The sequence below is a fragment of the Nansenia antarctica genome (assembly GCF_963989245.1).
Source record: "Nansenia antarctica genome assembly, chromosome: 7".
Lineage (NCBI taxonomy): Eukaryota > Metazoa > Chordata > Actinopteri > Argentiniformes > Microstomatidae > Nansenia > Nansenia antarctica.
In genome coordinates this window covers 45,159,367-45,172,375 of record NC_137677.1, presented here as the reverse complement: position 1 = coordinate 45,172,375, position 13,009 = coordinate 45,159,367, and the positions used below count along the sequence as shown (strand labels likewise).

At 41.8% G+C, this 13,009-nt stretch overlaps 1 protein-coding gene across 1 annotated transcript in view; it reads left to right on the top strand.

Annotated features, from left to right (window-relative positions):
* Positions 1-13,009, top strand: part of LOC308162643 (low-density lipoprotein receptor-related protein 1B-like) — a gene marked incomplete at both ends in the record, with an annotated part of 148,352 nt that overhangs the window by 35,902 nt on the left and 99,441 nt on the right. Inside the window, 10 exons of the mRNA XM_080536787.1 lie at positions 33-222; positions 397-540; positions 1,751-1,987; positions 2,462-2,642; positions 4,547-4,766; positions 4,877-5,066; positions 6,294-6,416; positions 6,588-6,728; positions 7,456-7,581; positions 10,731-10,847. Of these exons, the coding sequence (XP_080392913.1) occupies positions 33-222; positions 397-540; positions 1,751-1,987; positions 2,462-2,642; positions 4,547-4,766; positions 4,877-5,066; positions 6,294-6,416; positions 6,588-6,728; positions 7,456-7,581; positions 10,731-10,847 (1,669 nt within the window). The remainder of the gene's footprint in view (positions 1-32; positions 223-396; positions 541-1,750; positions 1,988-2,461; positions 2,643-4,546; positions 4,767-4,876; positions 5,067-6,293; positions 6,417-6,587; positions 6,729-7,455; positions 7,582-10,730; positions 10,848-13,009) is intronic.

The following is a 13,009-nucleotide window of genomic DNA, read 5'->3' as shown; positions in this document are numbered from 1 at the left end:
TCAATGCATTTGTACTGAATGCTCTATTCTAGGTGTCCTATATCCATGGCTTAGCTGTCTTTGAGGACTACTTGTATGCAACACACTCTGACCCCTCCAAAGAGACAACCGCCATGGAAATATTACAGATCCATCGGTTCAACTCAACAGACCCAGAGACATTAACCAGCCTGGGGAATTCTAATGTAATACGTGTGTACCACAAGCTCAGTCAGCCAAAAGGTAAAGTACATTTATGTCAGAGTGTGCACCTGTATATGTGTCAAATGTACAGTGTTCTGAAGAAAATGCTCTGAAGGATTTCTGCATGACTTCATAATACAGGACCTCCAATTAAATGATTATAGTAGAGATGTTTTTGTTGGTCGCTAATGCACTTTCCTCTCCCATCTCTAGTAAGGAGTCATGCGTGTGAAACAGATCCATATGGGAAACCAGGCAGATGCTCCCACATCTGCCTTCTGAGTGGCAGCTACAAGTCCAGGACCTGTCGCTGTCGAACAGGCTTCAGTCTTGGAAGTGATGGCCAGTCCTGTAAAAGTCAGTACACAATTTGGCCACACTCTCCTCCCTGCATGTCTTGAAAGCATAATAGAAATCATATATTTCTGAAAACCTAGAAAGGAATAGGTCACTGAGATTATGTCCTATTAAATTGTTTTTGTATTGTCATCGATAAACATATCAGACTGATATTGAAATGTGGATGCCTATTGTGTAGGTCAACTGTCACTTTGGACTAGTGCACTCGTATCCCATGAATGTCCAATACATCGCTGTGCCTCAGTGTGCAGACAGTGATGAAGATGGACGCTGGTTGAGATAGCCCATTTGAGAATGATGTCCCGTTATTGACCTGTCTGTTCCCTGATTCATTATTTCCATAATGGAGTTTTAAGTTTGTCTGCATTCGTTGGCTTGCCTGATCAATCCATGAACATTGTGTAGTTGACAATAAAAGCAGAAGATCAAATTGATGACACAATCAGAGGTCCACCGCATTTCGATCTGGGTAACGAAGCGCCGGGCGGCTCCCTGTGACACGTTTGATTTATACCTCCTTCTAGATGTTCTGATGACACCGGCTCTCTCTTCCCTGAGCCCTAATGAGATTCAGTGCTAAATGGTAGTGCTTCTTCATGCGGCAGCCAGTCACGGTGGGGTTTGATATCTGGGTCTCATACAATGCTTAATTGTCTCTTGGGTAGCCAGGCTCTCCCTCACAGGATGATAAATTGAAGTGATGCATGTGTGGTCTCACCCCCAGCAGCAAAGCCTCCTGGGTAGGGGCTGAGAGTCTGAGAGTAAGGAGAGGTCTGCTTCTCCTGCGGTAGCCCCCTCTCTCCTTTAGGATCCCGAGGGTCCCACACAGAACCCCCTGAGTGACTGGAGGGCTCCAGCAGAGCTGCCTCAGCTTTTTAGGCTTCTCTGTTTGCCTTTCAACTCTGATTATTTTCTTACTTGGAACAGCAGTTTGCAGTCATAGCATTACCATTGTCTCAGTACTCTTCAGCGTTTTCATCCCGCTAAAACGCCTGGATAGTATATAACATAACTGTGATTGAAGGGACAGGGCACAGTCATTGGCACTGATTACTGGCTCCATTAAGGTTAATAAATGAGCCTGCCCCGTCTCTCAGATTAGAACAATGTGGTGTGTAAGAAGGTTTAATGCTGGGATCAGCATTGATGAATTACACCAATTAATTGACGGTAAAAGTAAAGATCCCTTCCTGTTTCCATCTTGTAGAACCCAAAAACGATCTTTTCCTGTTCTACGGTAAGGGCCGACCTGGGGTCATCCGAGGTCTGGACATGAACATTAAGTCCAGTGATGAGCACATGGTACCAATAGAGGACCTCGTCAACCCCAGAGCTATCGACTACCATGCTGAATCTGGTCACATCTACTTTGCTGACACCACCAGTTTCCTTATTGGACGGCAGAAAATAGATGGAAACAGTCGGGAAACAATCCTCAAAGATGGTGGGTTTCTTTCTTGTCATGCGTATATGGTCCTTTTGTGTTTGTTTATCCTTAACTGCAAAACAAACCCAAAAACTTCTGATTTTTCAGATTGCTATACATTTATGTGAATAATATTAAATGAGCGGTATTCAATGTGTTGCAGATGTCTTTTTCATGTTTAAAACTGAAAGACATCAGTTTGACCTCAGAACTAAGTATGACGTCATGGGATTGTAGTTTTTAGCTAAATTCAGTGTCAACTGACTCCATCCATGATACCCTATGGTGCAAATGAAAAACACCACTAAAAGACACTATATGCAATTGATTGTTCAGTTCATTTGCTTTCCAAGTCAATTATAAATCAAATCTGAGAAAAAGGAGAACAGGAAGTCAGGAGGGATGACACTGAAGTCAGGAGGGATGACACTGGCATTGGTTTTCATCACCTTGCAGATCTTGACAATGTCGATGGTTTTCATTATCTCGCAGATCTTGACAACGTCGAGGGGATTTCTGTGGATTGGATTGGGAATAACCTCTACTGGACGAATGATGGTTACAGGAAGACTATCAGTGTGGTCAGGCTGGAGAGAGCATTCCAAACTAGGAAGACTCTATTGGAGGGGGACATGTCTCACCCCCGAGCCATCGTTGTGGACCCCCTAAACAGGTGAGCTCACTGGTGCAGTGGAAAGAGGGAACTAAAGTGGGTGGTAGAAAATTAATGGAGAAATAGATATTTCAGTGAAAGAAGCTTCATGTCTTTCCATGCGATAATTCATAATGAGAGACCGCTGCCAAAATACTAATTCCGCAATCTGCTGTTTCTCATAAGCCTTGCAGTTAGAACACATACCTTAAAACATCCAAGTGCCAAGTCTCCAATAAATACCTGCCTCAAAAAACTGCTCGCCACTAATGACATTGAAGCAAATACGTGCCCTATCCCAAAATGAATTGTTCACCGGTGTGAAGCTATTCTCTGTTAATATTAGGAGATGATTAAAGCAAGTCATTAGATTCTGTGTGAGCGTTGCAACATTACCAGTATTTTCAACAGTCTGAGAGATGTCTATTAACTACTAATCTGTCCCTCTTGGTGAATGATTAAATTAAGTTGAATTAGATCTATCAAAGATGAATCTGGTTTTGACTAATTGATTGTGATATTGGTGGATATTTGTTCTGTCATATCACAGGTTTGAGCAGCAGTTTGGCAACAGTGGCAGGGGTAACAGAATCACTGCTCGTTAAAGCAAATAAGCAACTAGGCTACTAAAATAAGTTTTGTTACAAAGAATATATTGAAATATACGTATATCTGCCTGAGGCATAACCTTATGTCGATTTGTTCTAGTCAGACTTTGACCCACTGCAAATGCACACAGACAACTGAGTTTGAACAGCTCTCTGGCACAATGTGATGCTGGAGACACATCCAGGCTCATCATCTTCATTGTGTGAAGAAGGGAGAATGATTGTCCTGAAAGGAGCCATTTTCTTTCACAGTACAGTAGAAATATACACTGATTTGATTTAATTGGAATGAGCTGGCTGCTGGCTCTTTTGTGGTGTTGGGCACTTGTGGGTGGGCGCTTGTGGGTGGGCACTTGTTTGACACTTTTTAAAACAGACAGAAAACAAACAGCGTGCTGACTGTTAACATTCCTCATCAAAAAGTAGTTACTGCATGTTGCACAACAACCCACTGACAGTTGGCACAGCTTTATTAAAATTGTGTTGGAGGCTGCCAATGAGTGTTGCCCATCCATCAGATCCATCACAATGATCTTTATCTGCCCTGCAAGATTGGTCTCCTCAGGTGAAATAAACACGGTCCAATGTGTATTTATACCCTGACCTGTTCTCTCCACTATATTACTTTCTCTGCATGTATCCTCCGGTCTGTGTTAACATGATAAGGAATAACATTGCTGACTTACTGTCTCAATCACATATCTCTCTCTCTTTCTCTATCCCTCACTCCTCCTCTCATAGTCTAACACACACACACACACACACACACACACACACACACACACACACACACACACACACATACACATTTTTGCTTTGGCTATTGCTCTACACCGCTTTAGCCAAGACTGAAGGCTGCTGTGTGTGTGTGTGTTGAATTATTCATCGGGTCATGAAGATGACTTGCGTAGACAGAGAGAGCTTGATTCACCCTCTATCACATTCTGTTTTATGTACCGCACATGTAGCGATCGAGGCCTCCATCATTGATGAGACAGAAAGGGCTTCGCAGCCCAGTCAGTAATGCTGAGAGGCTACAAATCCCTTAAGCATGGTTACCACAGACTAGATCATGTCAAATCGTTGACCCAATCGCTTTTCAAATATCACAGGTCCATTGAGAATACGGCTTCAACTGAGTGAACCCTGTAAAGGTAATGTCACTAACAAGGACGCAGCCTCAGATGAAGGCAATGTTTGTATTGGTATATTTGTTTGAACAAAAGATTTAATATCTGATAAGCATGGATCATTAGGGTGTTTGTATTCTCAAACTCCCATTATAATAAACACATTGTTTCTTTGTGTGTATTTTAGTTGGATGTACTGGACTGACTGGGAGGAAGATGAGGTGAACGACAGCATAGGGAGGATAGAGAAAGCATGGATGGATGGATCTAACAGACGGATATTTGTCACGTCAAACATGCTGTGGCCCAATGGCCTGACCCTGGACCATGGGACTAGTACTATGTACTGGTGTGATGCCTACTACGATCACATCGAGAAGATCCACCTCAATGGCACTGGAAGAATGGTGAGTGGAACTAAGTACATTCAATTACCAACATGTTCTCCGTAATTCAGGCACATGCTTTTCCCCTGGCCTGCTCTCCAAGGTCTTTGATAAGCTGTGTTTGTGTACAGGTTGTTTACTCTGGTAAAGAGCTAAACCATCCTTTTGGGATTTCTCACTACCGACATTCCATCTTCTGGACGGAATACATGAACGCCTCCGTCTTTCAGCTGGATCTGATGTCAGGGGACGTCACCCTGCTGAGGAGCGAGAGGCCGCCGCTCTTTGGGCTGCGTGTCTACGATGCCCAGAGTCAACAAGGTCCGCCTGCCTTTACCCCCTCACACATCGTCCGTCACTAAACCGTACCATCAGAAATGTAGTGGGCTACCTTATAACTTTACTGCAACTGTGACTTAGCATATCCTATACAACAGTATACTCAATTTGAGTCAAACTTCATGTCAAGATTTGTCGCATAAATTCACTGTGGCAGCAATTTTACATTGAGTTCCACTCTATGAAATGAAAGACTGACTCAACAGACTGCTATGGTGAATGATGATGGATTCGTGCTGTTAGAAGTCATAGCTGAATAGCTAGCAGATGTGCATGGTATGCATGGTTGATGGTGGAGAACTGTAGGGCCTTGAAGCAGGAGGTGCTCTTTTTATCCGGCAAAACTGAGGTAAAGCATTGTTCAGACTCTTCCGCTGCTTTGCATGTGTTGAGCAGGAGGGAGGTGTGTTTATGGTTATGCACTCAAACAGAGGGAGGATCTCGGCTATGTAACTACTACTTCACGATCAATGGACTAAGATAAAGGGGAACTTTGAGCTGATTCACTGCTTTTACTGTTAGTTTAATCATTCTATAATTCCACATATAAACTATGCATTTTTTCTGATTAGGAGTACAAGAGCGCGTATTTACAAGCATGTGATTATGAAATACGGTGGCTGTGCTGTAGAGAAAGCCTAATTCCCAGCGTGAGGCAAGGCATTCCACTAGTCATTCTTCCAAAGTTTGTGTCACCAAAGAGATTAATTGGGCTACCCCATCCTCTGAGTATTACTGATTGGCTCCCATAAAACTGAGGCTTTTATCACATTGGCTCAGGCACTGCCTTTGGACCTTACACTAAATGAAACTGACAATGGTCTCCATGCCTCAACTTTATAAGTGACAGTTTCTTAAAAAAAGTTTTTTTTCTTCCCTTCTGTCCCTTGAGAATGGTTGGCTTTGTCCAAAAGACAAATTATTCCACTGAAAGGATAACAATGTCAAATAGCTCTCCTCAACAATGTTCCCAATAATTCATTTGACATGTAGTTACAGATGATGAGGCAAGCACCTGGCACATCCCTTGAGAACAGGAAATGGGTTTTGTATTAAGGAGATATTTGATGTGCATTGCTTTACACTGACCTCTGCACCACTGCTCAGTGAAACGAAAGGCAACACAACAACAGAAACTCATGACAAATCCGGTATGTGCTTTAGGGCAGGTGATTTGAGGTGAGCAGTCATTCTGTCATATGTCTCCAGGTGACAATGCATGCAGAGTGAATTATGGGGGCTGTAGTACCCTTTGCCTTGCCATCCCAGGAGGGAGGGTGTGTGCCTGTGCTGACAACCAGGTCCTGGAGAAAAACAATGTCACCTGTTCAGGTAGGATCAAGCAATGAATTTGTCACTGCAGTTGTGTTTACTGCAATGCAACTGCTATACGACATGGTTGTTTATCAAAAGCCTTTTTTAGATTTCAGTGTGGTGTGTTGTGCATTTGACCAATCAAATCCATTACACCTTGGTTGATTTGATGTATTTTTCTTTCTTAAGTCTCTACGGGAGGATTGGAGCCACAGCACTGTAAGAGTGATGAGTTTCAGTGTGGTAATTACCGCTGCATACGTGCGTCATGGAAGTGTGACGGAGACGATGACTGTCTGGATGGAAGTGACGAGGAGGCCCATAGCTGTTGTGTGTATTTTTTACTCTTCATACACACACACACACACACACACACAAACACACACACACACACACACACACACACACACACACACATGCATGCACACATACAAACACACACACACAGACACACACACACACACACACACACACTCACACACTCACACACATGCATGCTCACTTACAAACAAACACACACACACACACACACATGCACAACTTAGCACAAAAAGTAGCATTTTCTTGCAATCAACTTTCATCTTACTAAATGTCATTGATACAAAGCAGGTGAATAAAAAGCTGTGCTTTTTTCCTCAACCCTCCCCTCCCTGACATATCCCTCCTGCACTTAGAAGAGAATTTACTCTTTTACTAAATCAATAACATAAACACCATGTTAGAAGGTTGAATGCTGACTCATTTTCAGAAGAAAAATACTATAATATAAGCCTCTGCCAAAATTATCAGAATTGCAAAATCAATTATCCTCTCTGCTGGAATGTCATACTGTAGTTTAATAGACCTCTAACAAGGTTTGTGCAATTCTTTGATTCAGGTCCCCGCTGTACAGCATACTTCTATCATTAATTTTGTGTGGTTGGTACAGTACCTTTTCTTTGACTTCAGAAGTCCAATGACTTGTTCACGGCCACATGAATTTGTGAATTAATTCAACTAAGAAATGTTAAAACATAGAATCTTGCTACGGTGACAATAGTATCTCTGTCTGTTCCAGACAACCACACCTGTCCCACTGACCAATTCAAGTGCAACAACAATCGCTGCATCCCTAAACGATGGCTCTGTGATGGAACCAATGACTGTGGTAACAATGAAGATGAATCCAACATCACATGTTCAGGTAACTGCTGTTTTCTCTCTGCATTTATTGATATCTGCTACAGTGTTTCCTCTATATGCATTTATTCGTGGCGGGCCGCCACGAATGAATTTCCTCCGCCACTAATTGATTCAGACAGTCCACTTTGATTCAGGCTGCGCAGAAAGGCAGCGAGTTATTATGACCGGAGAACAGAAAAAAAGCAGATTGAAGCTAGATTTAGGCCGCTTCCAGACCAACATTTCGTTACGATTTAGGGCGTAGTTATTTACAATATGTTACAATGTTGCAATTAACCTCGTCGTTTGTGTTCGCACTGCAATCGAGACTGAATCGCTCTCAACAGGCGCGCGGCGCGAGGCGACGCGCTTTCAAAACAGTTTTGTGATTGGTCCGAATTTAGCGGGACATTTGGATTTCTCTCTTCTCCCGTCGCCGGTGCCTTTAATCCCGTAAACGTATCCTAATCGAAAATGCAACATCATCAGCGACGACTGTGGGTAATTGCATTTACTGCTGTTCTCTGGTTCATGTTCTTATACCAGTGCTCCATGGACGTGTCGTCCATATAAGCATAGTAAGCAGTGCTTACCCAACGAAAAAATAAAAAAGGACAGTGAAAATATTAAAATAAAAGTGCATGTAACCGTTTGTTTGTTTTCATTAAAAGAGTCGTATTTTAGGTCCCAGGGCAGCAGGAGTCATTCATTTTGACGCCACCTGCATGAATAAGCACTCGCTATTCTGCTTGCTTGCATTGCGTTGCATTATAAGCACTTCTCTCTCTGCTTTCCCTCGCGTACATTCGAATGCGTGAAAACGTCTTTTTTATTTTTTCCGATGCTTCAGCCCGCTGTTTAATGTGGCCAGGGTAAGCATGCTTACAGCCAATCAGTAGTTCTTTCATTCCGATAAGAGCTACTGATTGGCTCTTATCACTTTCAAGTTCACTTAAGTTCACACTACTTTCTCTCGCCCGGCAGAATAGCTTATGCTACCTAGCTCAAACGATCTAAATAATAATAATCAATAAGGATAACTTGCTTGATTTTGTGAATATGGACATTACTGTCAGCGACCTAAAGGGATTTCGTAGACTGGACTGGAAAAACAGAACTACTGGCTAAATGCCGCCCGAAGCCACCGCTCACCGATCTTCACACCCAGAAAGGGAGAGTCGCTAGGGGCTACAGCAAGCCTGGTTTGAGCGGTTTATATGATTTATATGATTGGCGAGGCTGGTGGCGATCTGTGCTTGTTTATATGGTTTGAGTACTGCTGTGCTGCTGGTTATGGCTTCTTATTTAAGACTTCCTCTGCTTAATCAATCAATCAGAGAGCTGCTTAATCAATCGCTGAGATAGGCCTAATGTCGCTGTCCGTGCCTTCTGGACCAAAAGTGTTTGAGAGAGATAGAGAGGGAGGGTTTGTGATGTGATGTCAAGTGCCTATGTGACAAGTGTGAAAAGAAAGTGTGTTGTGAGTTTACTATGGAGGATGGAAACGGTGTGTGTCTGTGTTGTGTGTGTGTGCGTTTGCGATGTTGAAACTGGACTTGTAGATTTCAGCAGGTTGGCTACTTGAAAAGATCTTGGTTCAAAAAAGATTGAACAATGAGCACCCCTGATATAGTCGAAACTGGCAACTGTTTTGTTTTGTTTTTGGTAATCTGATCACAAAGTGACACTACAGTTTATTAGTGGGTTCTAGGGCATCAAAATTGCATTTCCTTGAAACTGTCTATATTTTATGCTTACCCAATCTAAAAGCTCAGGGCACGTGCCTGCAGTGCTCAGTATAGAGTATTTTAAATGAACATTCGTAATGTATGTCTCTGATGTTCATGGTAAATTAAATCAGCCTATTTTGTGAAACAAATAATGTTCCCGCTAATGGGTTAACCGAGCATTCTCGCACCTAACGTGCAAGCACCTAGCTTCGAACTATTCATAGCAATATGCGCGGGGTTGGTTTTCTTTAACTCAACTGATAGCATTACCTTGCTGTTGTTGTTTACCGAATGCTCCATCTGACTGTCACACTGTGATTTTACTTGTGTAAACAGTTAATGAGTAACGTTAGCCGGTTTTGTGCGTGTACTCTCATGTCGGCCTACTTCGTATTGATCTTTCTGTGTGTGTGTGTGTGTAATGCGCGTTCCGCTGCAGCTGTAGGATATATTGGTATTTGATCACCTTCTATATAAAATCACCTGCTCGGCTTTAATGACTTAACCGCTATTTAAGAAATTATAATTGTTGCCACCCTCTAGTTTTTGGTGAAACTACGTCTTTGTTTTGAGCGCCAGTGCGCGTTTTATGCGCGTGCACGCGGAAAAAAAATTGACGAAAGATAACCGCTCCGCCACTAATGTGAAAAATCCTGGAGGAAACACTGTGCTATAACTGCTATCCAGCAATGACTTTGTGTTGTTCAGGTTTCTATGGTATCTTTTGCGATTTGTAATTAATTCACAAAATGCATTTCCCTGAGATTTATTGGCTGATGTTAAAATAATTGTAAGATACACCAAATCCTTACAGTTTTTGTGCCTAAAACTCCTTAACTACAGATTGATGTCGGTACATCAAAGCATACTGTGCACTCAAACATGAATTGTCATATCCTATGGCACTGTAAAATCTACAGTACAGGGGGATCAATCCCATCATGTAAAAGCATACCCTCGAATCAAAGAACTTTAGCTCTCTCAAGAGGCGAGTTGTCCTGCTATTGAGTTAATGTCAGTATCACTTATGTCTGTCCCTTGTTTTTTTATTTCCCTTAACACCTAGCATGTTGCCAGCTGTGCTTTTTTCCTTTTTTGCTCGTTGCCTCAGAAGATCAATCAGTGGGCGTTAGTGGGAGTGATAAATGTTGCCATGTCATCAGATTGACATGCATGTTAGACAGCAGCAGGAGGTCACTAGTGTGCTTTTCATGCATGTCTGTCATGGAAATAGAGTATGTTGGCTGGGAGTTTGTGTAGGGGTTGTACACATTCTCTATCGTTGTAATATATGTGCTGCTGTACATGTGATCAAGGGATCAGCTAACTGTGCTGGGCTGTTGTTGGCATACATATGACGCAGTGGTCATTAGAAGGCTGTCCAGGTCTAGCCTTGACACACACATGTGATTGAATTACATGTGGTCTTCACTGTCTCCAGCCCAGCCCTGTCAGCCCAACCAGTTCTCCTGTCGGAACGGCCGCTGCATCCCCCAGGCGTGGCGCTGTGATCGGGATGATGACTGCGGAGACATATCCGACGAGACATCCTCTTGTGGTAAGTTTCATTCTGCTCTCTGGAGGATTCTTCACACTAAGAATACCTCACAGTAACACACAGGATATGAATACACACACTCCCTCCTCTGGGAGGCCATGTTATGTTTTCACTAGAAATAGAATAGGAAAGGAAAGCATATTTTTTTAGGAGAGGCCTTTAAAGTAGGTGAGTTTGAAACTGACCACATCCGCCAAACCCTGACAGCAAACCAAAGGAAATTCCACTCAGAGTAGCTCAGGAAAAATGGCTCTGTAAAAACATTTACTCAGAAATGTAACAACTCTGCATTGACCCAACTACACTTACAAGCCCAGCAAATGTACCTCCTGGTGAGCAACAGAATGTTAGTCTTGCAATCTGAAGTCGTGTGTGTGATTGCGTCCAGTCCACAGCTGGCTGCAATGTCTTGCTCCCAAAACCATGTCCTTTCCTCCTTGAGAGATAATGCTTGCTCCTAGTTCTTAGCTTAATGGCGCTAAAATGTAATATTCCCTTGAAGGATCAATACAAAGAGAATAGTAAACCATGTAATGCTCACCTCACCAAATGTCTAGCTTCTGTCACCCTATGTTTTCCTTACAAACATTATACTGTGTTTACAAAGCGTGAGTGAGTCTAGCCGTTTACAGTTTTTTACGGTCGCTAAGTCGCAGTGTTCAATACTGAAGTCACAGAGTCACAACTCTTCATACAATCAGCAAAGCAGAAGCGTGGACCAAACTGTGACTCTTACTCTGTGATTTGTGCATTGCTTTCATACAAAATGCATTCTCCAAAATCCATAACACTTCTCTCATTCAAACTCCCCCACCTGCAAAACACTATGTATTTGCAACAATTTTTTTCATTGTTACTGTAACACACTGTGTTCAAAACTGTGAAGAACACATTCAAAACAGAATGATTTGGTGCATTTTTGCTGTAATCATATTCCTATCATATATGACCGAAAGCTCGCAATAAACAGTTTTTTTTGCACAGTGTTTGAGTGTGCAGATGCTGTTATTTTGTACTCTATTGATACTCTTCAGTTCCAGCACCTCAGCAAAGTCTGATAACGGATGAGCGGTGGTATTTTCACTATTTGCAGTAATCATATTGAAATGTCTAGAAAACATTAGCAGAATATATAGAATGAAATGAAATAGACTAGATGCATTGCCAGGGAAGACATTAGATGTGACCAGATGCAGACCAGAGGGTGGACCAAAACCCTCAGGAGTGAGACATTTTTGGTGTGAATGCTATTGTATTGTAGCCCTGGAATTTCTGTTTTTCGTTTTTGTTTGAACTTTGCATCTTCCACTTATTTTCCACTTTTCATTTTACACAATTAAATGTAGTGTACTTAGAAGTAAATGTACTGTAACTTACTTTCTGCAAAGATACTGAAAAAAAGGATAAAACATAGAATACAAAGGATAGAAGCAAAAGATAGAATAAAGGATAGAAGCAAATTGCGGCATTTCTGATTCATTCTTGTTGCCTAATACTTTACAGTTGCACAGTCAACTATTCTGTCTATGATTACTATAAATCAAACCATTTTTATAATGAAATATTCATTCTTGTGAAAATCATTCAAACTATGTAATGCTCCCTGTTGTTAGTGTTTTGTAAGTCAGAATGTTATGAATGACTGTGCATGCTTCTGAGTGAACATTGTTGACAGTGTATGGTTGAACGGGCTTCTTTTGATACATGAATGAAGTGATTGGCCAACATGCTAGTAATGCAGGCTGTATGAAGAGTTGTGATTCTGTGACTTCAGTATTGAACACTGCGACTTAGCGACCGTAAAGAAATTTAATTATTGAATGGCACTGTGTCATCTGGGTCCGGCACTGAATAATCACTTACTGATATGGGAAAGGTGGTGCTAAATTAGACTTCTAGCATAACAATTAAATGTTTTAGAACATAGATCAGCAGTATTACACAATCTATCTGAATTGTTGTTGATTTCCTTTGAATAGATAGTTTCATGCTATGGATCTTTCCTCATACTTTACTTTGTGTCACTTCAGTTTCAATGATTGTGAAAAAAGCAGTATCCACACACTCAAATCTCTGCAAAAAATCATAATTTTATTGCAAGATTTTGGTCATACACCTGAAACACCTGAAGAAGGTCTATGACCGAAAGCTTGCAATAAAAT